We start from the raw sequence: 24288 nt of genomic DNA on the forward strand, positions 1-24288 counted from the left end.
GAAGTCCATGATAAGTCATGGTGTTGGTGCTTAATTGAATGAAATCGCCCCAAAGAAAATCAAAAGTGCTTTCGAAAGTGAAGTGAATTAAAATTTAAAAGAAAACAAAAGGTTATAGTAAATATTTTCGCAAGAAGTGAATGTTTTGTGATCTTAAGTGAATACAAAACGAAAGAGGTTTAATTTTACATAGATATATCGGATTAATGGCGCAAGGAAAATAACTATCTTGGATTTTTTTGAGATTGAGTAAGTCGCACAGGTTTTTAAATATAAAAATCTAAATAATTTGTAATACATTTTAAACACCAAAGCCTAGTCTTGCTATCCTTCGCATAAAAGTCAAGTTTAAGATTAAAATAATATTGCCTCACTAATATTATATTATACTCAATGAACTTTTTCTTTACTTTTTCTAATATCGAACAAACCTACATATATAATTTCAATAAAAATGCCCTCTATAAAGACTTAAAAGAATGAAGCCATTAAACTAAATAACTCACCTACATCTAAATTCCAAATCTCCATTATTCAAAGAACCGTTCGATGTAGAACCAAACAGTTACTTAATTAGGGGGAGTTTGAGGGGGACCGAAAAGAAATCAGAGCAGGTGAAATTGTCGTTATAGACGGAGTCTAGGGGAAATGGGTATGGGGTTCGGGCACTTCACTTAGTGTGACTTCAAGGCGTGCAATGCAAGAAATTACTCACAACCACGGCTACAGCGAGGTACAGATACTGGTGCAGACGCAGATGTAGTACAGATACAGCTACGGCCACAGATGCAGATACTCGTACTGCGGCAGCCGAACAATGATGAAAACGACAATAATTTCAAGGTTCGTTTGATGTAAACTCCGCTGCGCATGCGTAGAAACGGCTTCAGAAGATAAAGCTAAAACCGAAGTGGAATCGGCGGTTAGCGTTTCACTCTAGTCCAACGTTTTGCAGCTGCCTCTCTGGCTTCCTACTGCTTCAGTTTTTTCGGTTTTTTGTTAAATGATTACAAAATTTTCGTTGAAAGACCCATGTTACGCTTCTCGGCGCAAAGAGTTTCTTTTTTCGCGTCGAGTTGCGCAGTTGCATGTGAGGGTGGTATGGTTATAGCGATGCCATGGAAAGGTATAATGTCTATACGTTATGAAGCCGCGCCGAGGCTTTGGGCCTATTGCACAAGACAGCCAACGTATGTATAACTTCCTGTCGTACGACCCGCCTCAAACGTTGCGACTTATGAGCCGTTAGAAGTGCACGAAGGTACTCATCATATGTTTGAGATACTTTTATTTAGAACGTATGAATTTACTAATAAATATGATTTTTATTTTCGTTTCTGAATATTGATTTGCAAACTCCTCCATAAACCTAATTAATTAAATTTACTAATGTTTAAACACCTGGCTAGCATAGGCATTACCTATAATAACCAAATCTAATCTGAATCGATTTAAACCGAATTATCTTAAACTCTTGACTCTCCCAAATAAAAGAAACGCCTAATCAATCCTTTTAAACCAATTCACACGAACCAATGGCTTTAATCGAAGTGGAAATTTTGATTAACAAGTAGCTACCAGTTAATAGGCAATAAATTCAAGACAAGAGCCAGACAGCTGAAGGAGTGATTAATAGCTGACAGTGGTATCTAATCGGGCTAAGCCATATAATAAATTCAAATGAATACCCTTTCTTATTTAAAGTACTCACTTACTGTCACATGCACATGCCTGCAGATTTCAAAAGATAAGACCATCAAGAGTAATGCACTGAGTTATTTTCGGGTTTTTCCCTTGGGAAACTCCTGAAATCTATAAATGAACTTAGAGATATTTAAAGGTTGCCTAAAATAAGCAATATAATAAATCATGCTCTGCTTTGATTTCGATTTCAAGAACTTATCAATGAATTCGGACAATCTTTTGCTATCTTAAGTCCCCTAATAAATAGCAAAACATACCCCCCGAGATATTTAGAATATATGACTTTCAAAATGAGTGCACTTCGGGGTTTCTTTATTGGTTTTTTCCTAACGACCTTCGTACGAGTTAATACGTTCGATGATCGGATCGTTGACCAGTTCCTTCATGTTCTTGGCGATGATGAAGTCCAAGTGGTTGAAGCTCTGCACAGGCACACGGTAGTCCTCCGTCAGATGGACGAAGTTCTTCACCAGGGTATCAACATCCTGGGGTCCGCAGAGGGCATCGTTGTTGCTGGAGTACAAGTGGGTGGAGGCGGTGATCTTGCTGAGATCGTAGTCTGGGGGCAATTCCTGGCCGTACAGCTCCTTGTTCTTCTTGGTGCCCCAATCGTATTGCCGGAACTCACCGGACTTCCACAGCTGCAGGAAGTGGATGCCTTGGTTGCTGGACGAGCCAGCCGGGTGGGTCTCAATCAGGACACTCATGGAGCTCTAAAAGGGGAGTCGTTTTTATAACTTTCTTTTTCAAAATATGTGATCTAATCTATGTTTAGTTGATATGAAATTTGGGATGCAGGTACAAATGAAATAAAAGTACTTTGCCTTAGAGCTAGGCCTAAAAAGATGTATCTACAGATTTTGATACTACTCACCGCATTGGCATTAACGTAGCCGCCGTTGGCGAACATGATGAATGCGTTGTTGCAGATGGAGCTGGCCATGTGGCAGCTGTTGTCCACCAGGCGGTTGACCAGGTTGTTGTGCGGGATCAGCTCGGTGTCCACCAGCAGTTGGTTCCAGATGCCTCCCGGTGTGCCGACCAAGGGACCCAGGGCGTTGAAGACGAAGGAGGTGCCGTGCTCGAAGTAGGCACACGGGGCCAACATATGTCCGGACTTGATGAGCGCATTGTACTCGGGACGCTCGGAGAGCATCACAATGTACACGGTGGTACCCTGGGAGTGGCCGCAGTAGTGCAACTGCTTGTGTCCAGTGAGCTGCAGGATGTAGTCGATCATGGCCGGGATGTCGATGGTACCGATCTCGTGCCAGTCAAAGTGCCAGAACTTGTGGCTGTTCAGCGAGATGAGGTTGTTCTCGCGGGAGTAGATGTTGCCACGGGCATTGCCCAGCCACACATCGTATCCGGCATCGGCCAGCAGGTAGGCCAGAGAGTTGTCCGGTCCGGAGGAGAGCCAGCAGTCCGAGTTGCTGAACAGACCGTGCTGCAGGAGCACCGGGGGCCGCTTCTCGTTCAGGTTCTTCAGCTTGTGCGAGTACGGAATGCGGAACAGGGTCAGCACATAACCATCTTCTGTGACCACTTTGTGGGTCTCCGTGGGATATCCGTGGGATCGGATCCTTTCGTCGGACTTGACGATCTCACTCAGACAATAGTCCGACTTCTCGGCGACGGCTAGACCCGCCACCAAACTGAACAGTAGGGCGTAGACGATTGGATTCATGGTGGGCAATCGAGTTTGCTGGCCAACTGGCCGTGGGGCCTTCTTTATATAGACCGTTCTTATCTGCTGGTCGAAAGGGGCCCCTGATTTATGGAGATACCCTTGTCTGGCACACTCCAAAAATTAGTGGCGCCACTTTTTTTGGCAGTACTTTTACTGTTTTAAATATTTTTTTATAAGGATTGAATGAAATTATTAGGAAAAAGGGCCCCCTTATCCCTTTATTGAGATTAATAAAATAATTTTTCGGATCAAATACAAGTTAAGCAACACATATAGGTACTTTGAAATAGTAATTAGTTTATAAATTAAGAATTTATTTAATTAAATATGACAACCATTTTCTATTAAATTGGGTCACCTTTAAAGGATGTATTTTTTTAAGTGCAGGAAAGTTCCGATTACCTTGCACCTGATTCGTGATAGAAGCAAAATCGCAATCGAGGGGGTCTTACCTGGAATTTGACGGAACTCTTGATCATAATAAAACATAATTTATTTCTAATTCAACATATTCCGCTTGCTTAATGTGATTAATATACAACAAGAGGGTTTTCCTAGCACAAGTGTTCGTATGACGTTTGTTTTCATTCTTGGTTTGCTGAGTACTATTTTTGAATGTTGTTTATGGGTTTTGCACGGGCTTGCAATATTTTAGATTAATTACTGTAGAATAATAAATAAAACTATAGTAATAGATTTTTTTCTTATAGCTATGTACCAAGTTGGCTACAACAAACCTGCTCTACCCACAAAGCCTATGGTCTAGCCCATAAACAGGATGCTGCTGCACATTTCCCTACTACTGTGCATTGGCCTAACTCTGATCAAGGCCGAAAGTTGTCCTCCATCGCAGGCTATTTTACCATGCCGCTGTTCCCTGCGAGGGAAGGAAATTCAGATATGGTTAGTTATAAAACTTATCTCTTGAAATCCCTTAAAAAAATATATATTTCCCCTAAAGGTGCTCCCACAGTAACCTGCCCCAGATCCAAACCGGTCTCAAGGCCGTGGAACGGAACATCAAGGGCCGGATTGACGAGCTGGTGCTGGAGAACAACCAATTGCCAGCGCTGCCAGGACGCTTCTTTGGCTCCCTGCAGATTGTGCGACTGATGCTGCGTCACAATAGCATCGAAAGAGTATCCAACGGATGGCTAAATGAGCTGGAGAACGGCCTGGTGGAGATCTTCGTCGTGGAACCCCAACTGCGCAGCATTCCGGCGGAGAGTCTTAACGGAATGATCAACATGCTGGCCATCACCATTCAAAGTGATGAGCTGAAGCACTTGCCCGACTTCTCGGGACTGCTTAGCCTGACCTATCTGAGTGTCCAGACGGGAGCTCTCCAGGAACTGCCACCCCATCTCTTCAGACACCTTCCAAAACTCCAACACATACATATAACAGGAGGCGGAGGTCTCACGCGCTTGGAGGCAGGTCTCTTCGATGGTTTGATCTCCCTGAAGAACCTGGATCTATCGCACAATGGTCTCAACTGGATACACCTGCGTGCCCTTTCCAGATTACCCAATTTGGTTAGCCTAAAACTTTCCTACAATCAAATCAGCGATGTGGGCATGGTGGGTCGCATTGTCAAGGATCTAGAGCATCTGAAGAAGTTGCGGCTGGACCACAACCTCATCACCGTAATAGAAGACGGCTCCTTTGTGGATCTGCCCAATCTCTCAGAGCTTCACCTAAACGATAATAGAATCACGGAACTGCAATATGGAGCCTTTCTACGCACTCCCCAATTGAAGACCATATATCTGCACAACAATCTCATCCGACGGATCCATCCGGAATCCCTGCTTCAGGCTAGTGGGAGTGGCGTCGAGGCGGTGCACATCTACAACAATGAGATTGGACATGTGGAGGCCTTGAGGGCCTTGTTGGACGCATTACCCACGCTTCGGTATCTGGACATGAGTGGTAATCTGCTGAGCGAGCTGCCCTATGGAGCTCTTCGTGGTCACGGGACTCTGGAGCAACTGCATCTGAACCACAACCACCTGAGACTCATCGATAGGGATGCTTTGATGGCCATGCCCGCCTTGAGGGAACTTCGGATGAGAAATAACAGTCTATCCTCGGATTTACCTCTACCATTTTGGAATCTTCCTGGTCTAAAAGGTCTCGATCTAGCTCAGAATCAATTTAGCAGAGTAGATTCCCAATTGCTAGCGGGACTTCCCTCCTTAAGACGTCTGGATCTCAGCGAGAATGGTCTAACTGAAGTGGCACCCAATAGTTTTCGTCACAATCCCCTCCTCGAAACCCTCAACGTATCCTCCAATGAACTGACTAAAATCCACTCCTCCACACTTATCCATTTGGAAAGACTCTTTGAGGTGGATGCCAGTTATAATCAGTTGAAAACAGTGATCGGAGGACTTCCTAGAATCGTGGAGCGTATCTCATTGAAGGGTAACCACATCACATCACTGCCAGCAGCTGCTAGCAAGGATTTGCAATTGCCCAACCTGCGAATGCTGGATCTCAGCCAGAACAGAATAGAACAGCTGCCCAGACACGGCTTTCAGGGGGCATCGGAGCTGAGGGTCTTGAGTCTGGCTCAAAACGAGCTGCGTCAGCTGGAAGACACCTCCTTCATAGGTATCCAACGTCTGGAGTTGTTACATCTGCAGGAAAACCAACTTGGTGAGGCGGATGAAAGGGCTTTACTACCCCTCGCCGAACTACGGAATCTAAACCTTCAGTCCAACAAATTGGAAGCCATCACGGATAACTTCTTCTCCAACAACAGTCGACTGGAGCAATTGGACCTCTCTAGGAATCTAATCCGCAGTATCTCACCCACCGCTTTCGATACCCAGAGATCACTGGAGTATCTGGATCTTTCGGGAAATGCCCTGCTGGACATCTCAGTGGGCTTGGGAAACCTGAACAACCTGCGAGACATCGATCTTAGTTACAATCAGATATCCCGTGTCCAATCCGATGTGGTTGGTGGCTGGCGGAATGTGGTAGAGATTCGATTGTCCAATAATCTTATTGTGGAACTACAACAGGGTACTTTCCGTAATCTCCCCAAGCTGCAATATCTTGATCTCAGCAGCAATGAGATCAGGAATGTGGAGCCTGGCGCATTGAAGGGACTTGATGAACTCCAGGAATTCGTTCTGGCCGACAATAAGTTGGTGGAGCTGAAGGATCATGTCTTCGAGGAGCTGCCCAGTCTGCTGGCCTCCCACTTTCAGTACAACAAGCTGCGCTACATTTCACCGGAAAGCTTCCACAATGCCAATTCGCTGGTCTTCCTTAATCTGTCCAACAATCACTTCAGGAATATGGAAAATATTGGTCTTCGGAGCATGAGAAATCTGGAGGTTCTGGATCTCTCCACCAATGGGGTAAAGTTGGTATCGACGATGCCTTTGAAGGCCTTAAATTGGTTGGTAGAACTTAAAATAGACAACAATCAGATATGCCGGATTCAGGTGAGATTCTTAAATGAAATTAATAGAGATCCATACAAATGTATTACGCTTTCTTCTGTACAGGGTTCTCCGTTTGAGACGATGCCCCGTTTGCGAGTCTTGTCCATGAGGAACAACCAGCTTCGGAGTATTAAAGAGCGTACCTTCCGAAACCTTCGAGGAAACATAGCCATTTTGGATGTTGATGGTAGGATCAGACAAAGAATAACATAAAGAAATATACAAATGAAATTATCTTCATACAGGCAATCCCATTGACTGCAATTGCGAGATGCAGTGGCTCTCGGTATGGTTGCAGGAGACGAACTTTCCTTATCCGGGACCCAAGTGCCAGGATGGCCGCCTTCTGAGAGCGGCCCGCATGGAGAGAAGTCTCTGCCTGGGCGTAGATATCTATGGGAATGAACGAACCGATGGCAACCAGTTGCCACTGCTGAACGAGCACGGCGATGTCTTCCAGAGGGATTTGCCAGATGACTTCAACGATGAGTGCGAAGCCAGCGAGGCAACCAGGCTGCCAGGAGAGCGACCTCTGGTGGGGGAGAGCGAGTACTTCTACGATCAGTATGTGGACGCCACCGAGGCACCAGATACAACCAACTCCGTGATCAGTACTTCGCAGCGACCCAAGCCTAATCCCACGGCGAACAGCAATTTAGATCTGAATAATACAGTGCTCCACACGAAATACTTCAACAGAAAACCTCAGCCGGGAGCTGGATCGCCCTTTACTTTCTTTGGCTATCCCTTGCCTAGTGTGAGTTTGGGCAGGTTCTTCGGCTTCGGGGATCGAGGACGAAAACAGCGAACGGATGGCCCCGATGAGATGCCTGCCACGCATCGAATGGCCCACATAAGTCTGCCGAGAGAACGGGGAAAAACCAGGATGTATCAGCCGAATAGCGCCGAGTTCGAAAAGTATCTTAAGGATCAGCAGCAGCAGGAGAAACAGAATATCGCGAGAAATCGATATGTAGACACGGAGGCCACCACATCCTCCGTGGAGGATGCACTGAGCAACGAGAGTGGGAGTGCAGCCACCACAGTGGGCGTCTTCCGCACCACCTTTCGTGAGCCAGCGAGCATCGAACGCGGTGGCTTCCGTCCCATCGTTCCGGTTCATGTCGGTGGCTTTATGCCAGTACACGATCCTCAGCAGCGACGTGGTCTGGTGGAGCCAGTGAACGTCACGGGAAAGCCACCGGAGATGAGCCAAGGCAAGGGTGAAAGGAAGTACATTCCCATTTCTGTTCAGGTGAGACCTAAGCCAACCAAGAGTAGTGGTGAGAGTTCCGAAACGGCTACATACGAGGTCACAGAAACCACACCTGATGTTACCACCACCATGCCTGTGATGCCGAGGATAACAACGAGCACAACTAAGGCATCTACAACGACCACGGCGAGGAGTACCACAAGTACTACAACTAGTACCCAGGTACCTACCTCATCCAGCAGTGAGCAGGAGCAGGAATCTCAGTACGATGATGACGATCTGGAGGCGCAATCTGTGACTTTGCTAAGACCTCCTCCTCTGGTGCAGACTACAACGGCAGAGACTATCTTGTTGATTCCTCCGGCCGAAGAGCATGTGGCGCAGATCAAGAGTCGTTCCTGGGTGACCACCACAACGCCACAGAGTCCGAGTGACTATCAGGTTACTTCAGCCCGTCCCACAAGCTCTGTGCAACCAGCGCCACCTCCTCCTCCGCTGCGAGGAGGAGGACGCTCCACCATCACCAAGGTGTTCACGCCCTATCAGCAGCAAGTTGCTCAGCCCACGGCGGAGGAGTATCAGCGGACCACGCCCAGTGCGGATAACGAGGGCGTAGCCAGCGAGCATCAGCTCACGGCGAAAGCGCAAAAACGCACGGAACTGGAACTCCTTCAGGTGGACAGAGTAGATCGCAAGGATGGCATGGATTGGTACTACGAGAGCTTTAAGAAGAAGCGCGACTTCAATGGCGGTGCTGCTGTGCGGAAAACAGCCCACAAGGAGGTGTACTACGATGGAGTAGGCGCCTCGTCCAGTTGGAATCGATTGCACAAGAAGGAGATCCTCTTTCTCAGCTTGTTATTGTTGTGGAGAGCGTGTTGAACAGTTTGTTAAGATCTTCGATTTAGACAGTTAAAATATTTTATTGTATATGCTTAAATAAAGAATTTATTTTATATATTAAACGGTAGTTTAGGTTCCTGAAGATTCATTCATAGCACTGCATCCTGAAAAATGTCAAATAAAAGAAACTTTGTTAATAAAAGGTATGTATTTAAACATAATTATATATGAGTATATAATTCAGATGGTGATGCATGTTAAAACGATTTCAACATAATTTCTCTGAGTTGAGTATGAACTTGTCATCAATTAAAGAGATTTTAAACTAAGGAATAAAGTTGTTGGAATCATTACCTTTTTAAAATCATCTTCTGTCCTATTGCTGAAGCATTAGGCTTTTGCACAATCTGTAAAATGGAAGAGAAACTTGGTTAATTTTAAATACTTTTTGTAGAACAAACGTTATATTTAAAGCTCATTCAGATGGTGATGCATGTTAAATAGATTTCAACATAATTTCTCTGAGTTGGGTATGAAGTTGTCATCAATAAAGGGGTTTAAAAAATAAAATTTAAATGTATAAAATAATATTGGGGTATACCTTTTAATTGGCCCAAACGATAAGCAATCCATTGGAGGCCACACATTTCAGTTTCACCTGTTAAATATAAATAGAAACTAAGTTAGTAAATAATATTAATGTCTGCAAAATTAGATTTTAATATTTTGTTCAGATGGTGATGCATGTTAAAAGAATTTCAACACAATTTCTCTGATTTGGGTATGAAGTTGTCATCAATCGGAGGGTTAAAATAAATTCTTTAAATTTGATGAAATAATAGTTACCTTTCAATGAACTTATCTGCGCCGTTAGAGAATGCCCTCTTGCATTGCCTGTCAAATAAAACAGAACTGTGTTACTCATACGTAATTTTTATATAATAAACTATAAACTATGATAGTCTTGTTCAGATGGTGATGCATGTTAAATAGATTTCAACATAATTTCTCTGAGTTGGGTATGAACTTGTCATCAATTGGGAAAGTAAGGCAAATTATACAAGAGTGATTTTTACCTTTAGTTGGGCGGAGGGCATATTAGAACCTATCTCAAACTCAATCCATAGGACTTAGAGATGATATTCCACTGTAAAGACAAAAACTACATTTTTAGAATTGTTAAGTTGAAACACCAATGTACTCCTTTAATAACTCATTCAGATGGTGATGCATGTTAAGTATTTTTCAACATTATTTCTCTGCATTGGGTATGTAGATGTCATCATTAGAGTTGTTAAAGAAAATTAAATTACTTTACTTGTCAAAAACATACCATAAAAGTTTGAATTGTCCTCAGGTGGCTCACATTGCACCACGTGGAACCCGAGAGCTCCAATGCTTGCCCTTAATTTCATCCTTCCTTATTTCTTTTAGCATTAGTTTTAATACACGATTTACTGACCATTGTCAGGTCATCGGATATCCGAAATATATGTTGTATCAGTTCCATTTTTAATAAATTTAACTAAAGTTTATTGCGCGCCGACGACCTTAACCAAAAGAAATTCAGATGGAAAGAAGGCGGAAAGCTGCCAGATGGCTATGTAGCTCCAAACGGAAAAGGGTTGCCAGACACTTTAACCGGTTGGTCACAACAAAGAACTATCGTTAAAAATAAAATTTGTTTTATAAAATTATACTTATTTTGAAGTGGCTTAAAAAGACATGATGCATTACAAAATCCATCAATATTTGAATATATCAATATATATATAATTATTTAATTACATTAAACATAAGATAACCTTCTTAAAAATAAGTCTAAAGAATATTCTGTATAACCAAGTGGTCATAATTGTGCAACAGAAATATAAGTAATGCAGTTCTAAAAAAACTCGTGGGAAGGGTATTCAAAAGTGTGCCATATCGCTTTCCCTACGATAGTATCGAGTCAGAGGTCACATCTCCAGAGCGCGCTGCCACCTTGAGCGAATTGGCGCAATTTAAACAAAAATAAGGAAAAAATAGCAGTTGCATTCGCGGGAGGGACGCCAAAAGTAAAATTCCAAGAAATCCGAGAGCCAGGACGATAAATAATCCGCCCGCGCCAAGATCGCTGACCCTGCTGCGAAGATATAGCGAAGCATCCAAGTGGTACGTCAGGTGCAAGGCGGCGTGAAAATGTTTATACAATCCCTGATTTCATCTGATGCGTATGCGATTTGTTTTCCCCCAGCCCCGCATTGGATTTTGGAATCGCAATGACGACCCCGCTGCAGACGCGAATGGCGCTGGCCGAGATTCCCGATCGACTGGAGGCGCTACGCATGGCCAACACTCCGACGAACGCCAATCGTAGAACTCCGGATGAGCCGACTCCGGCGGCCATCATAAACACGCCGAACGCCAATGGGGGATTGGGCTTGCGTGTGGACAACGATGTCAACGTCGTGCAGGCCCAGGACTTTGTCTTCTCACCGCTGCCCTCGCCGGACGAGCTGGTCATCCGGCAACGCGGTCGAAGGCGCTTCACCACCACATTTTCGCCCGATAAGGTTAATGGAGGAGGTGGTGGTGCGTCTGGTGGTTCCTCCATGCGTAGTCCCTTCCAGCGCACGCCCACCAAGAACCTGCAACTGACCAGCGGCATGATCCTGCGCAGCTCTCCCCGCAAGCGGCTGACCATGGGCAGCACCCCGCCCGAGCCCACGCCCATGGACACCTATTCGCCCATTAAGATGGCCACCACCAAGCAACTGTGGCCGGGAACACCCATAGTTAAGAAGCTAAAGATGGAAGACCGACCCGTGGGGCAGACGAACGCCGATGCAACGCTGCCGTCTCTGTTGCAGGGTCTGTCCCAGGAACAGCTTATCCAACTGATCATGAACAACCTCAAGAGTGCCACCGATGAGGGGGAAATAAGACGGCAGCTGCCCACGCCAGATATTAGGTATGTTTCCAAAGGGTTTCCTATAAATGTATTTTGGCTAGAGGGGAACTATTTATGCAAGCATTTCAATATACTATTTTTAAGTTAAATTGCACAACTTAAGGTCATTAAGAGTTCATTACAATCTTCAGGGATATTCACTCTCCAACATAAATATTGACATATATTGACCACACTTTGCCTGCTTTCAGTACCCTGGAGCAGGAGCTGCACCATGCCAAGCGGCTCATCTTCAAATCCCTTCCCACCTCTCGGCTGTGCAAAAAGACCGATGCCGCTGCCTACTCCAAGGCGTCAATGCATCTCAACGAATTTAAGCGGGTGCTGCAGTCGCAGGCCAAGCGGCTGCACGACTCCACTCACTGGGACGCCCTTGTGGACTACGTCACCATGGCCTGGCAGTGCGTGGCCAGCACGCCCAACTGGGAGAGCCACGCCCACAACGCAGTGCGGCGGCAGTGCTTCAAGCTCTTGGCCTGCTCCTGCTATGCGGCCATCAAGCATGGCGGAATGCGTTTGGGACAATCGCGACTAGAGGCACTGGAACGCAATTTGCGCGAATGGTCCAAGGACTACGAGGACGTGCTGTCCTGTGTGAATGCCTTGCAGCGTACGCTTAACAACCGTACCAGCCTGTGAACCCCGTGGAGACTGTAGACTTATAAGGCCGACTTGCTGAACTCGAGGTTTAGTGGACCGAACTAGTGAATAAGTCGAAACTTAGCCAGTAAGCGAACGATACTTGGCGCAGCATGTGTTATACACTGTATTTTTAATTTTGTTCCTCGATATGTTGTCCTATTTAAAATGCACGTAAGCAATTACAGTTTCTTTATTTAGTGATCTAAGCCACACGCTAACGAAAGTCGGTTAGCTTTATAAACTTGTATTTATTAACGCTTAAATATATGCTTAGCAAGTAGGTTTGATTACATTGTTTGAACTAAGTACACTTATTCGAATGCTTTTACGGCTAGATCCTACTTCGCTATGACTATGTTGTACAGCTTTCACATGATGACTTCTGACTCCTCCTGACATCCAACTTTAACAAAATGTTCGTCTTCTACTTAGCCAGTGGATAACACTGAGTGCTGATAGCAGGTGTACTAGTATTTTTGGTATGTGCTGGCTCCGAGAGCTGCCGGAAACGCGTCGCCCTGAAAATGGTGCAGAAAAAGTGCAGGTTAAACATTACTTTATTATCCACTTGGCTGAGTAATCGTAGTGCAAACGGATTAATAATGGGTGGGTGTAAATTATACACGAAGAAATTTAGCTCCTTGTTTTTCCAGCTTTTCTCATATTTATTTATGAGCTGGCTCTCCATTAGCCAAAGTGTTATGTTTATTATGAGAAGCTGCTCAGCGAATTCTTGGTATAAGCTACTCACAATGATAATATACGAGTACAACCAAGGTTAATTGGCCTTTTCAAATTTATAGTTGCCCATATTTAAACGCTTTAAAAATGTGTTGTTATTTTATATGATTTAGAGGTCTCTTTTGACGCCCAGCAGCAAATTCGGTGTGAGCGATTTCAATTAGCATGATAAACTAAATATAATTAGCATGGTTCGATTTTCTGCCAGCGAATGATATTGACATGATCTCTCGTCCATTGTTGCTGTTATTTCTGGTATGTGTATGTTTATCGAAGGCGCCGTGTGGAAACAGAATCATCGGAGAAGTATATTTACGTTATTAAATTAGCATTGATTTGTTAATCCCTCCCCATGTGTGAGAGGCATGGACATTAGCGTGGATATTGTGGTGCCAGATGCGATGACTATGAGCAAACGTGAATGATACTTACACTTCTTGAACCAGATCTCAGCGCAGCAGCACTCCTTGACCTGCACGAATGTGAAGCAGGATTCCACGGAGGATGTGTGCACCTTCTGATCCGCAAAGCAAACGTGAGGTACATAGGGCAGGCCCTCTGCAAAAAAATAAAAAATGCAAAATTTAATTTGATTTCAGATTTTTGAATGTCATTTGTTGTTCAAAATGCCATCGAATTTCCAATAAAGTCAATCGAATTAGAATGTTTAAATTAAATAAAAAGATTGGCACTGTAATAACAAAAAAAAATACATAGTCGCTAGTATTTTATAGAATTTTTAATAGTTTTATAGAAATTTTACAGTAGTTTTACTATTGTTGTGGTAATTTGACTATTCATAGTAATTCTATTATTTTATAATAAATTACATTATTTTTAAAGTAGTTTTTATATTTTATAATAGTTATAGTATTCTGATTTTTTAACAGATCTCAATGACATTCATAGAACACTTGTTTTTTTGTTTGTTCTGTAATTGGGAAAACTCGTTTGATTGAAGTGTATATACACTATGATTAACTCAGTTAGATTATGAATATAATTCAAATTCGCTTTATAATTTAAAATTACTAATTTTATTATTTTACATGCAACAATTATTCAAATTTGAGTCAAATTATGTTTAATAAATAGTCATATAATCCACACAGTAATTTACGAAATTCTTACCTCTGTTCCCAACATTGATTAACCGATTTGACCTTAAAAATGATGTATTTATTTATCTGTGGATCCTAAGTTGTAAGCTTCCAGCTGCCGATGCCATTCACACAACTATTAATATCGAATATTTGACTAGCTGAGTTTACTTGAGAAATTAGAACAATTTTTAAAGTACCCAATGTGTTGGCCCCGTTTTGAAATCAAGTCCTAACTTTTTATAATAGAAACCACTTAATTTAAATACACAATTTATGGAACTTTTGCGCTTTGAGTAGAAACGGAAATCGATAAAATAGAATATGTTTATTCGGAGCTGGGCGCAAAAAGCCACAATAATTTTTGGGAAAATATAAACTGCGGCGAATGACTAAATGTGAACGGCATTGTTTTTCGATCGGATCATAACATATGCCTGTATTATTTTTCGTTTGGCCTGCTTATAGATGCCCATTTGTTTACAAAATCTCAACGTGTTGAATTTTATGAAGTTCCCTGTCTACACTTTTGGGAACACAGAAAGGCCCACACAGCGCATATCTAGTAGCTTTTGATGGTGCGTGTCGCAGATATTTATGCAATTAAATAATTATTAGTTAATGTAAACAGACACGAGCTCGGCGTGTAATATGTTAGGTCAATTTAGTGGCTGCTCTCGCAATTGTTAACAATCTTTAGCGACGTGTGACAAGCCGAGGACGCAGAAATACAAATCGACAGATTGTTGAAAAAGAAAATCTCAACTAAGTGTGATTGATTATGTGAGGCAGAGCAAAATGCGGTTACCAAGGCAAAGTAAATAGCGATTATTTTCAGAGCTGTTATGATTCACATTTCATCTGTCAGCATTTCCATAACTCTAATCACATGAAAATTATATATGGATTTAATAGGCAAATATAAAAAACCGCGAGTTTGCTGTCAAAATTAATGGCGTAAAATTATGGAAATTTTCGAATTGGGCGCTAGAAGCGGCACCTAAAAATGGCCATCGCGAAGCACTGGTGTAGCCACCCACCCAGTGCCTCTGCAGGTGTTTTCCGATTGTAAGTTCAGGCACGTTCCTTATCGGCTGGATTTGTTGCCGGTAGTAGGAATCGCCTTCGGCATACTAAAGGAAACTCGTCAGTCGCAAAAAATGTTGAGTCAATAGTAATATAATATTTAATCAGTGTTCAAATACTTGCTGTGAAAACAGTCAGAGTATTTGTTAAGTGCATTAAACGAGATTTTACACTGCGGTAAGAGTTAGGAACTGTTCTGAAAAGGGTTTCGGGGAACTCACATTTTTTAACCCAATTCGCAAGACTGCGAAATGTCTTATCTTCGAGATAGCATTTCTCTGAACTCGGTTTATTACAGCTATACCTTTATTTGATCAAACAATATTTGTCCAACTTCAGTATTTACCCAAGGGGCCCCAACAGCGCTGTCAAGCAACTAAATTGATTAATAATCCAATATAAAGTAAAGTGAAATTAAAAGAATTTCGCTTAATGAGCGGCCCACACAAAACGTTTAAGTTCCAAGGCGGTTGCATTCGAAAAGGAAAACTACAGGGGCATGGAAAACTGCGCGCCTTGAGGAAAATCATTCAACTGTGGACAAGCCAAGCGCCGAACCCACAAAAATTTCCCCATCAGAAACAAAATCAACTGGAAGAATTATAAACTGACGCTTGGACACTGGGAATGCCTAAGTAATGTAACTACAGTGGATGCTACTCGATGTATATTTATAAATGTAAGAGGTTAAATATTTGTTATTTTTAGAAAAGAAAAGAACCCAATATTGAAGCTTTAACCAGTATTGTAACTGTAGATCCTAAAAACTTTAAAAACTCCATTTAAAAAATATTTTTTATCTTGAAAATGTGTTTTTTCTAAGTAAGAATGATAGCAACGATCTTTTTAAACAAACAATAATAGAAAGAATATTAAAATAAATAAATAAATAAACAAATTTAACATGTTTAAAATATTTTGAAAATGTAAAACTTTACGTTTTATACAAAATTTTTATATTTTAAAATTCATATATTAGTTTTTTTTAGTGCATTTATAATTTGGGTAGCATTCCCCGAGAGGCTTCACTGTAGTGGTTGCAAGTCTGGCCAATGAAGCGTGACGCAGCATTAGAGGCGGTTCCATCAGTGGTCCAGACTTAACAACTTCCGTGCCGCATCACGTGCCAAGTGGAAGAGAGCACCCCGTGGAATAAGTAGCCGCCACCTTTACGACCATGGGATAGTTCTGCGGCTTTATCTTGGCTAGCCAAGCTCAGCCAACTGTTGCGTCATCGAGGGGTCATACTATGGGATATAACCAGCAATTTGCGTGAGTGCCGCTTGTTAAGAGCCTCTGAATCGGACAAAATGAGCTAATGAGGCTCTTTAGAGAGCTGACTGTGGCTCAGCGCTGCAAGTGGGTTAGTGGCACGTCTTTATTTTTGTGTGTTTACTGTGGGAGTCTGCTGGTGCAAAGGTTTGTTTATCATTCTTTGGCGCCATCTGCTGAGACTCATGCGGCAAGTCATAAATATCAGCCTAGGTGAGTAAGCACACGACTTAAGAGCTTCGAAGGACCAAACAGTTTTACAGATCGGAAATTGACCCAAAAAGATAGATAGATTGAACCCACATATTAACTATTTCTTAAAATATAAATCAAATAATTAATAAGTTTTAGCTGATTCTCACCTTCTCGATGCTGCAGTTCGCACCAACAATGGTCGTTGATAAACTGTGAATGCAAATGTTTAGAATCTACGTTATTTATTATCTCTTATAATCAACATTTACCTGTTCTCCTAGGCAATACTTTGATGTATTCGGCGGACACTTTATTGAACTGCAGGCGTTGTTCTGACCTTTCGCTTTAAAGAAAAAAGAAATAAACATTGTAACAAAATGCAAATATGTAAAATTTATAAATCCGATTTCATTTGTTCTTTTTGTAGGACATTCTAAAGGATCACTTAGGCGATTAGTTTAATAAATATTGGTTTCCTTAAATATTAGGCAACTTATCGTGTTAAAAAATAAAATGTTAGCTATAAATACATTGAAAAAATGTAGGTTTTTGGATTTATATATTCTTATATATGAATGCGAGCTATGTTACTTACTCCCGTTGAACTTCAGCATGGACTCGATGGCCGCTTTCTGGGTCACCTGGTGGTCGAAGGTGTACTCCTCGTAGCTGTCGGTGTACGGCGGGACTCGTGGCCGCAGGTCCTCCTTGTCGCACATGATGCAGGAGGTTTGTGGAGCACCGAGGGCGGATCCGAAGCAGATCGTTAGCGCAATGCCAATGGCCAGGAATGAGGGCTGATAACGCAGGGTGACCCTTGGGATTAGGGGTTTATCGGTGGATCTTTGCGTCAATCTCTGTTCTCGGAGGCACTGGCAATTCTCTATGGCAAGTCCACTGTACTCCAATCCGCCCCACATCCACAGTGTGCCAAGTCCTCTGATTTCGATCATTTTACTGTGCACAATTATCACATTAATTAGCTGGATTTTATGGGCGTTTTATTTCGGTTTAGTTTGTGCGTCGCTTGCGGTCGCAGCAATCGAATACGATCTGTAAGTCACACGGATGCGGAGATTGAGATTTAGAGAGATCGGGCCAGACTATAGTATGTCCAGAATGCGGTCGTGATCGGAATAAAGATTCCAATCGCATATATGGGGCTCTGATTCTACAGGCTTTCCACACGAACAACTTTTGTCTAATTCACTTTACAGCTGATTGGTTTAATGGCATTTCTGTATTGTTAAACAATGCTGATCGTTTTCCTTTGGACTGGTGTAATTCGATGTGGCAGGGAGCTTGAGTTGGTTAAATAGGCCAACTTTAAGACAGATGTAAAAAATTACAAGATTATTTAATTCAGTTTGCCACTACAAACATATTGGACAATTTATTGTGTTTTACTTTGATAAATTTAATTTTTTTGTTCCTAAGTTTACAAAATTTCTGTAAGATCTTTAATTGTAACACTAGCATTTGAAAAATTGCATCTGAATAGACATTTTTTATTCATTTATTTTTTAACACAATTTTATTTTAAAGTTGGGCATGCACATTCAAACTCGAAATAAACCATTTCCACATATCCACAAAATATTGCACAAATCTTCCCCTTTCATCTCTTTGGGTAGCTGATAAATTGCCTTAGAATTATGTTGATATTATTTTTCCACAAAAAATGTCTGGTATTCTCGGGAATAATTTATTAAGATGCTGGCCGGCGACTCACTCGGCGCATCCCATAAATTCAAGTTACAAATATCTCACACGCACGTGAGGAGGCGGAGTGAAAGAAATAATATTTGTCGTACCGCCGCGATGGTTTCGCATCAAGATCGACGGCCACACGTCCGATTCCCAGCCTATGCAAATTCGTTCTGAGCAACTCGCACTGACTTCTCCACTGCGGCAGCGCGCCGCACAGTGGGCCCAACTGGCAGTATATGGGGCAAAATTTTATTAGAATATTTTCAAGGTGTAATTTACTATTTAGGTAAAGAAATATGCTGATACGGGCAATAAAAAAAGAAAATCCATTGTAACACTACTTTTTTGGTGATATTAAATATCTTCCAGAAAAAAGATCTAGCTTTTACGTGTCCTCTTTATCTGTGCATTAAACAAAGGATGACTTATGGCGATGAAAAATTTTATCAAATGAATAAAATAAAATAATAAAACTAAATAAAATGTAATTACTCACTACTAGGTATAAACCTAAGTATAATCGCTGCCAAAACATTAATGAACTAAACCAAAAATGTATAATTTATGTATTGTAAGCCTATTTAAATGCCTTTAAAATATGTTTTTTCTTTAAACTTATTTTTTTGCTATTTTGTATTCGCTTCGTGGAATTCTTACTCACGATCGCCAGTTGGAGACCCTCGACTTGAATAAAAACAAATGCCGCAAAGCGGTTGCATTTAAAGGTATAGTCAGCCAAAACAAGTATAAAAACTGCACGGAACATGTTATCTTGTTGGTCAAAGATTATAACGATGGACGATACTTTAAAAAAAAGACTAAAAAGTAAAACAAACGTGATCTAAAAACTAATAAATGTAAGCGTTAAGGCTACTGAGATAAGACCTATCTCTAGTCTATAAAGCAATTTGAGACCTAATAAGACCATCTTAACTTAGTCCACTTTTACCACCTGCTAAACGAAAACCCTTCGCTCGATTCACACCTCCCAGTGATTATCGCCGGCCATCAACAGGCATTTAATCAAACACCCCCAAAAATGATGCCTCATTAATAATATGGCTCCTAATAAGCCCCAGTAATTTGTTCAGAATGAAGCGGAACCATTTCCCTTTCCAGAAAAATACACTAAACAACAAACATATACCTTGGCATTCCGAACAAACAATATCTGACACACATTGAAATATTTTTATAATTTATGCCCACCTAAATGCCCCGGAACGATCCCTTTAAAATAGACATATCTGCATCTCTATACCTAGGCGCAGATATATGCATGTGTAGTTTTCGCTGGGCTTCATAATTTCGTGTTTTAAAAATAAAATGGAAACTCACATAAACGAGGTGGCTAGGAAGTTTTCATTTGCTTTCCATTCGAATCATCTGTTTATTTGTATAACTGCTGCAACCTGCTTCTCCATCCGAAATCGTAAATCTCGACAGGCCAACCCGCCAGATTTCTTGTTCGGAAGGCATCGTTTTATGGACCTTACTCTCTAGCACTACCCCAAGGGCTATTAAATTCTTCTGGGCTCAAGATCTGTGGGCGGTTATTGTGTTTTCCCAATGCTTTTCGCTTGATGTGGTTTCAGCCAACCCAGCATGCTTAAATGCATAAGTCCGCGTGTAAATATCTCGACTGTGTAAAAATATCATTCATATGACGGCATATGGCCTAAAGAACTTAATACCATCCACCTCGTGGCAAAGGATATGGGGGCAAGCGAAGGGAGCCAGGGAAAGCGTGTCAAGGTGAAAGTGAATCATGCTGACAGTGCTCGTACCTCCCCCTGATAATGTTTTTATGGCTTTAATGGGGACTTCCCCTCTCTCTAAGTGGCAAAACAAAGGGCGCGACTAGCTGTCGAAGCTTTCCGATTGAGTTTTGGCACGCGAGGCGAATTTAATTCGCAAATTTGCATGCAAATATTTGGATTTACTTTGAGCCCTGCCCGGATTTACGGAGGGCAGGATATGGTATTCAAAAAGTATGCAACAAATCATCATGTTGTTTTGAAAACCCCCCTAAAAAATACAGCTGCCTCTGTCACAAGGGAAGAGCTTGATACAAAGTGTTTGATTATGATTAAGTTTATCAGCACTAGATAAGACTTTTTATTGAAATCCTAAACACTTATACATCCTTCAGTTTCCTTATCAGAAGTTTACAGAGCTAACAATAAATGTAACCTATTTTAAGACTATTTAAAAAATTCATTAAAATTTGTACACTTAAGTATTAGGTATATTTCCGAATTTAGAATTTTTTAAAGAGGTTGTAAAGGAACCCACGAATTCGACCTACCTTAAAAACGAAAACATTTGGTTAAAACTTATAACAGAATGTTTTAAAAAATACATCAAAATTCGTATACTCCTTAAGTTGTTTGTTATAACTCAGAATTGGGATTTTTAAAGAGGCTTAAAAGTAACCCAATAAAAACCGACCTACCCAAAAATGAAAACATCTGCTTAGAACTTAAAAAAATACTTTAAAATTTGTAAATTCCTCAATACTTTGTAATATTTCCGAATTTATAATTTTTAAAGAGGTTTAAAAAGTAACCCAAGAAAACCCGACCTACCTTAAGAAACGAAACCATCTGCTTACTTCAACTTCAACTATGCAAAATCTCACCTACCCTCCAAAAAATGGTCGCGCCTGCGGTCCTCACGGTCTCGTAACCCTTGTCGGCGGAGAAACACCCCGAGAAGAAAATCCCCCGAGGTAAGGGAGAAAGCAAGGGAGATATCCTTCAAGAGAATAAGTTCACAAAGAACACTCCACTCGTTTTCAACAAAAACTCGTTTCGGCGCGGCCTCTAAAACTGTAGTCCCTCCGCCCCAGCTTACAGTTTTGCGAGCACAGCGTGGCAATGATTTCTGTGTTCCAAGTGCTTTTGGGGCTCTACCGAATTTATGATCATTTTCACACTGCACAATCAATCAGCAAATCGCAAAAATAACATATACGAGCTATTTTTAAACCACTAACTAGAGAATGCTTTCAGAGCGTTGCGTTCGGATAATTTATGTTGTAACGTTTAACATTTTTTGTCATGCTTTGGGGGATTTTTAGTCTCGAAAATGGTTCGCTTTGTTTGGGTGCCAACCATTTGGTGTTGTTTTTTCGCGTTCTTTTTTCAAACATTAAGATTTTAATCGCACAACGAGACGCACCAATTTGTCAATATTTGAAAAAGTTGAGCATAAATTTTCACAACTACAAAAAGCAATGTTTGGGGCAGAAAAATGGAGAACGGCGACAAATGATTTTTGACAGTTCAAGTACGTTTGATTTTTTTGTGCTTGCAATTTTAGTTTCATGAGTTAAGAACAATCGTATTAGATAATTTTGAAGGAGTTACACACTTGGGACTTTGTTCTATTATTTATTACTGCGACTCTTGCTTTTTAGCGTGTTGTTTAGGCAGCGCAGTTGCAAACGCGACTGAAGGATGGAAAGCGTGACGTAGACCGGCGACAGCTTGCGGCTATGGCAACAACAACAACCACAACAACAAGGACAAAAACACAACACTGAGAGAAAAGTAAGGGATTTTTGGAGTATATCATTTAAAATGTTTAAGTCACTATTATACAAAATAAACCTCTTTTAAATTCTTAACATGGTTATAATAGTAACCAATTAAAGAGTTCATTTATTTTTTAAAGTAAAAGCTTAACTAAAAATCCATAGAGTAAAAAATAAAAAATACCTATTTTGAAGCTTACTAAATGCATAACAGATATTAAGAAAATAAAACTGGCTAGGGCTTCAGCCATCATTAAATTGAAGGTTACCAAGTAATGACAATATTTTATAAAAAAAATAATTGTTTTACTGTTTTTTAACCTTACTAACAGAAGAACAGATATTAAGGAAATAAAACATGAACGAACTGCAACACTTAAACTATAATATTCCTTAAGATGATGCTATAACTTTGGTACCACAAAATTGTTTGCTGTACACCACCTTCGAAGTTACTGACGACAACAATAGGGCCTCACATCCTTCTGTCTGGGAATGGTCCTTTCGGCAAGCAACCCCCAAAAGAGAAACTTTCCCTGCTGGCAATGCCGCACCAGCCCGAAGAGAGAGCTACTGAGAAGAGAGTGGAAAAGGGTCGCGGGAGAGCCCTGGTAACATAATCCCCATAGAGCAACAGGCTACCCACATCAAACCCAAAACAAACCCGCGCTGAGCGCAGTACCGTTCTTTCCGCCAAGGACAAAAGTTTGCTCAGCTAATGGCAAGTCAGCAAGGAGAAAGGGGAGTAGCGGCTTTATTGGGATAGGTCCGAAGGTGCGCCTCAGAATCCTTGACTAATGGAACCCCAGGAGAGGCCAGGTGTAGAACAAACAAACAAAAAATTCCTGGGATTTATGGGGGCGATATAGCATTAATGATGCGAAAAGACGTTAGAGCTGAAGTGGAATTCGTAAATTGATTTAGTTGTCAACTGCTATAAGGTACACCTTAAAAAACAAAAGGTATTTTTAACACTTATTATTATGGCATAATAGTTTACTTGATATAAGGCCATATGGTTCTATATCACTTCACCATCTGGAGCGATTCGGCGAAAAGCACTTCTCTCAACCACCGCCACTTCTGTCAGGTTATCGCCTCTGCAGCGCCCTAATAAGCCAATCATAATAAATGTCAAGCATCGATTTGGCTTCTTGCCAATTGCCAATCGGCCATATCGTAGTCCTCAGGCCACGTTCCCCCTTCTCCACCACCCCGTTTGGACTGTCAGTATATCATTAGTTGGTCGCCAGCAGCTGGGGAGACTTTGTCTAGGGCTAATCGTTAATGCCTAGCTGGCCGAATTGCTCATACGCCCTGTGTTCAGCCCTCTAGAACGGCCCACAGACCCAAGAAAACGATTAATTTATTGGACTGTCGCATGTTGCCAAACACCTGCCAAGCATCGTCAATCAATTTGATTAGGAAAACTGCCCTATCCCAAAATTAGTAATGGGATATATAATAAAATGAGATGTTTATAGGGAAATGGATTTACAAATATTGTAAGAAAAGGTAAAGATTGTATTTTGTAATAAAATAAAAATATTAGCTGATGTTCTCAAAAAAAAAACCATAATATTATTGTTGAAAATGTTCTTTTCTTAAACCAGTCCATAAACCCAAAAATAGTTCTCAGAAAAAGAGCGAAACTTGCTCAATTAAATTGCTGTTTTATACTTCCAATCTCATTCCAGTCCAGATAACCAGTGTTTCTTAATTTAAATACAATTTAATCAAGCCATCCCAAAAATAAAGGAAGAATAGCGAAGTTATTGCTTTAAAATCCCGAATCAATGGGGGCTTAAAGGCTATTATCCCTGCAATTATACGTCGATTTAAAGCATTCATCATTTATGTGTATAGTGTGCCGGGTATTAAATAATAAAAACAAGCTACTTTGTTAACCAGTTCTAGTAGATTTGTTTTGAAAACTTTTCAAAGCATTTCCAATGCAAAACAACTTCAATAACGACAACAATAACAATCGAGATAGCATTAACACTCAGTTTGTCTATTGTTGCCGTTTTTAAGGGGGCTCGCAACCCGAATCAAGTTCAATGCGACTTGACTTGGCAACCGATCTCCAAGCAAACTGGACTGCCGCCTCATGAATATTTAGGCGGGTTCTGGCATG

At 41.3% G+C, this 24288-nt stretch overlaps 4 protein-coding genes, 1 long non-coding RNA gene and 5 other non-coding genes across 10 annotated transcripts; 2 read left to right on the forward strand and 8 right to left on the reverse strand.

Annotated features, from left to right (window-relative positions):
* Positions 1 to 202: 202 nt before the first annotated feature.
* Positions 203 to 8977, forward strand: LOC108028571 (protein artichoke). Its single transcript, XM_017100478.3, has 5 exons — positions 203 to 249; positions 4105 to 4297; positions 4356 to 6855; positions 6919 to 7042; positions 7101 to 8977. The coding sequence occupies exons 2-5, from the start codon at positions 4173 to 4175 to the stop codon at positions 8951 to 8953; spliced, it is 4602 nt and encodes a 1533-aa protein (XP_016955967.1). The 5' UTR covers positions 203 to 249; positions 4105 to 4172; the 3' UTR covers positions 8954 to 8977.
* LOC108028051 (lipase 3) lies at positions 1988 to 3394 on the reverse strand. The gene is made up of 2 exons (XM_017099690.2): positions 2579 to 3394; positions 1988 to 2417 (listed from the first exon to the last, which is right to left on the reverse strand). The coding sequence occupies exons 1-2, from the start codon at positions 3389 to 3391 to the stop codon at positions 2031 to 2033; spliced, it is 1200 nt and encodes a 399-aa protein (XP_016955179.1). The 5' UTR covers positions 3392 to 3394; the 3' UTR covers positions 1988 to 2030.
* On the reverse strand, positions 8975 to 10500 carry LOC108028572 (uncharacterized). The gene is made up of 6 exons (XR_006368462.1): positions 10248 to 10500; positions 9991 to 10061; positions 9761 to 9808; positions 9516 to 9572; positions 9269 to 9321; positions 8975 to 9078 (listed from the first exon to the last, which is right to left on the reverse strand). It is a non-coding gene; the product is annotated as an uncharacterized LOC108028572 (long non-coding RNA).
* On the reverse strand, positions 9147 to 9233 carry LOC122819074 (small nucleolar RNA Me18S-Um1356). Its single transcript, XR_006368525.1, has one exon. It is a non-coding gene; the product is annotated as a small nucleolar RNA Me18S-Um1356 (small nucleolar RNA).
* Positions 9386 to 9471, reverse strand: LOC122819072 (small nucleolar RNA Me18S-Um1356). Its single transcript, XR_006368523.1, has one exon. It is a non-coding gene; the product is annotated as a small nucleolar RNA Me18S-Um1356 (small nucleolar RNA).
* Positions 9637 to 9722, reverse strand: LOC122819075 (small nucleolar RNA Me18S-Um1356). The gene has a single exon (XR_006368526.1). It is a non-coding gene; the product is annotated as a small nucleolar RNA Me18S-Um1356 (small nucleolar RNA).
* Positions 9877 to 9960, reverse strand: LOC122819073 (small nucleolar RNA Me18S-Um1356). Its single transcript, XR_006368524.1, has one exon. It is a non-coding gene; the product is annotated as a small nucleolar RNA Me18S-Um1356 (small nucleolar RNA).
* Positions 10124 to 10210, reverse strand: LOC122819076 (small nucleolar RNA Me18S-Um1356). The gene has a single exon (XR_006368527.1). It is a non-coding gene; the product is annotated as a small nucleolar RNA Me18S-Um1356 (small nucleolar RNA).
* A 382-nt stretch (positions 10501 to 10882) lies between the features above and the next one.
* On the forward strand, positions 10883 to 12789 carry LOC108028569 (uncharacterized). Its single transcript, XM_017100476.3, has 3 exons — positions 10883 to 11068; positions 11151 to 11867; positions 12059 to 12789. The coding sequence occupies exons 2-3, from the start codon at positions 11176 to 11178 to the stop codon at positions 12504 to 12506; spliced, it is 1140 nt and encodes a 379-aa protein (XP_016955965.1). The 5' UTR covers positions 10883 to 11068; positions 11151 to 11175; the 3' UTR covers positions 12507 to 12789.
* LOC108028570 (uncharacterized) lies at positions 12738 to 18763 on the reverse strand. The gene is made up of 6 exons (XM_017100477.3): positions 18718 to 18763; positions 17499 to 17860; positions 17173 to 17246; positions 17071 to 17113; positions 13683 to 13808; positions 12738 to 13027 (listed from the first exon to the last, which is right to left on the reverse strand). The coding sequence occupies exons 2-6, from the start codon at positions 17854 to 17856 to the stop codon at positions 12915 to 12917; spliced, it is 714 nt and encodes a 237-aa protein (XP_016955966.1). The 5' UTR covers positions 17857 to 17860; positions 18718 to 18763; the 3' UTR covers positions 12738 to 12914.
* Positions 18764 to 24288: the final 5525 nt, after the last annotated feature.

Source organism: Drosophila biarmipes, chromosome 3L (genome assembly GCF_025231255.1).
Source record: "Drosophila biarmipes strain raj3 chromosome 3L, RU_DBia_V1.1, whole genome shotgun sequence".
NCBI lineage: Eukaryota > Metazoa > Arthropoda > Insecta > Diptera > Drosophilidae > Drosophila > Drosophila biarmipes.

What these genes read in the sequence shown, in the direction of transcription:
- LOC108028051 (XM_017099690.2), bottom strand. Translation starts at nt 3,391, where the DNA reads ATGAATCCAATCGTCTACGCCCTACTGTTCAGTTTGGTGGCGGGTCTA. An exon ending in GCTACGTTAATGCCAATGCG is followed by an intron (nt 2,418 to 2,578) that starts GTGAGTAGTATC and finishes CTCCCCTTTTAG; the next exon opens with AGCTCCATGAGTGTCCTGAT.
- LOC108028571 (XM_017100478.3), top strand. Translation starts at nt 4,173, where the DNA reads ATGCTGCTGCACATTTCCCTACTACTGTGCATTGGCCTAACTCTGATC. An exon ending in ATCAGATATGCCGGATTCAG is followed by an intron (nt 6,856 to 6,918) that starts GTGAGATTCTTA and finishes TCTTCTGTACAG; the next exon opens with GGTTCTCCGTTTGAGACGAT. An exon ending in AGCCATTTTGGATGTTGATG is followed by an intron (nt 7,043 to 7,100) that starts GTAGGATCAGAC and finishes ATCTTCATACAG; the next exon opens with GCAATCCCATTGACTGCAAT.
- LOC108028569 (XM_017100476.3), top strand. Translation starts at nt 11,176, where the DNA reads ATGACGACCCCGCTGCAGACGCGAATGGCGCTGGCCGAGATTCCCGAT. An exon ending in CTGCCCACGCCAGATATTAG is followed by an intron (nt 11,868 to 12,058) that starts GTATGTTTCCAA and finishes GCCTGCTTTCAG; the next exon opens with TACCCTGGAGCAGGAGCTGC.
- LOC108028570 (XM_017100477.3), bottom strand. Translation starts at nt 17,856, where the DNA reads ATGATCGAAATCAGAGGACTTGGCACACTGTGGATGTGGGGCGGATTG. An exon ending in AGTATTGCCTAGGAGAACAG is followed by an intron (nt 17,114 to 17,172) that starts GTAAATGTTGAT and finishes TTGCATTCACAG; the next exon opens with TTTATCAACGACCATTGTTG. An exon ending in CGAACTGCAGCATCGAGAAG is followed by an intron (nt 13,809 to 17,070) that starts GTGAGAATCAGC and finishes ATTTTTTTGCAG; the next exon opens with AGGGCCTGCCCTATGTACCT.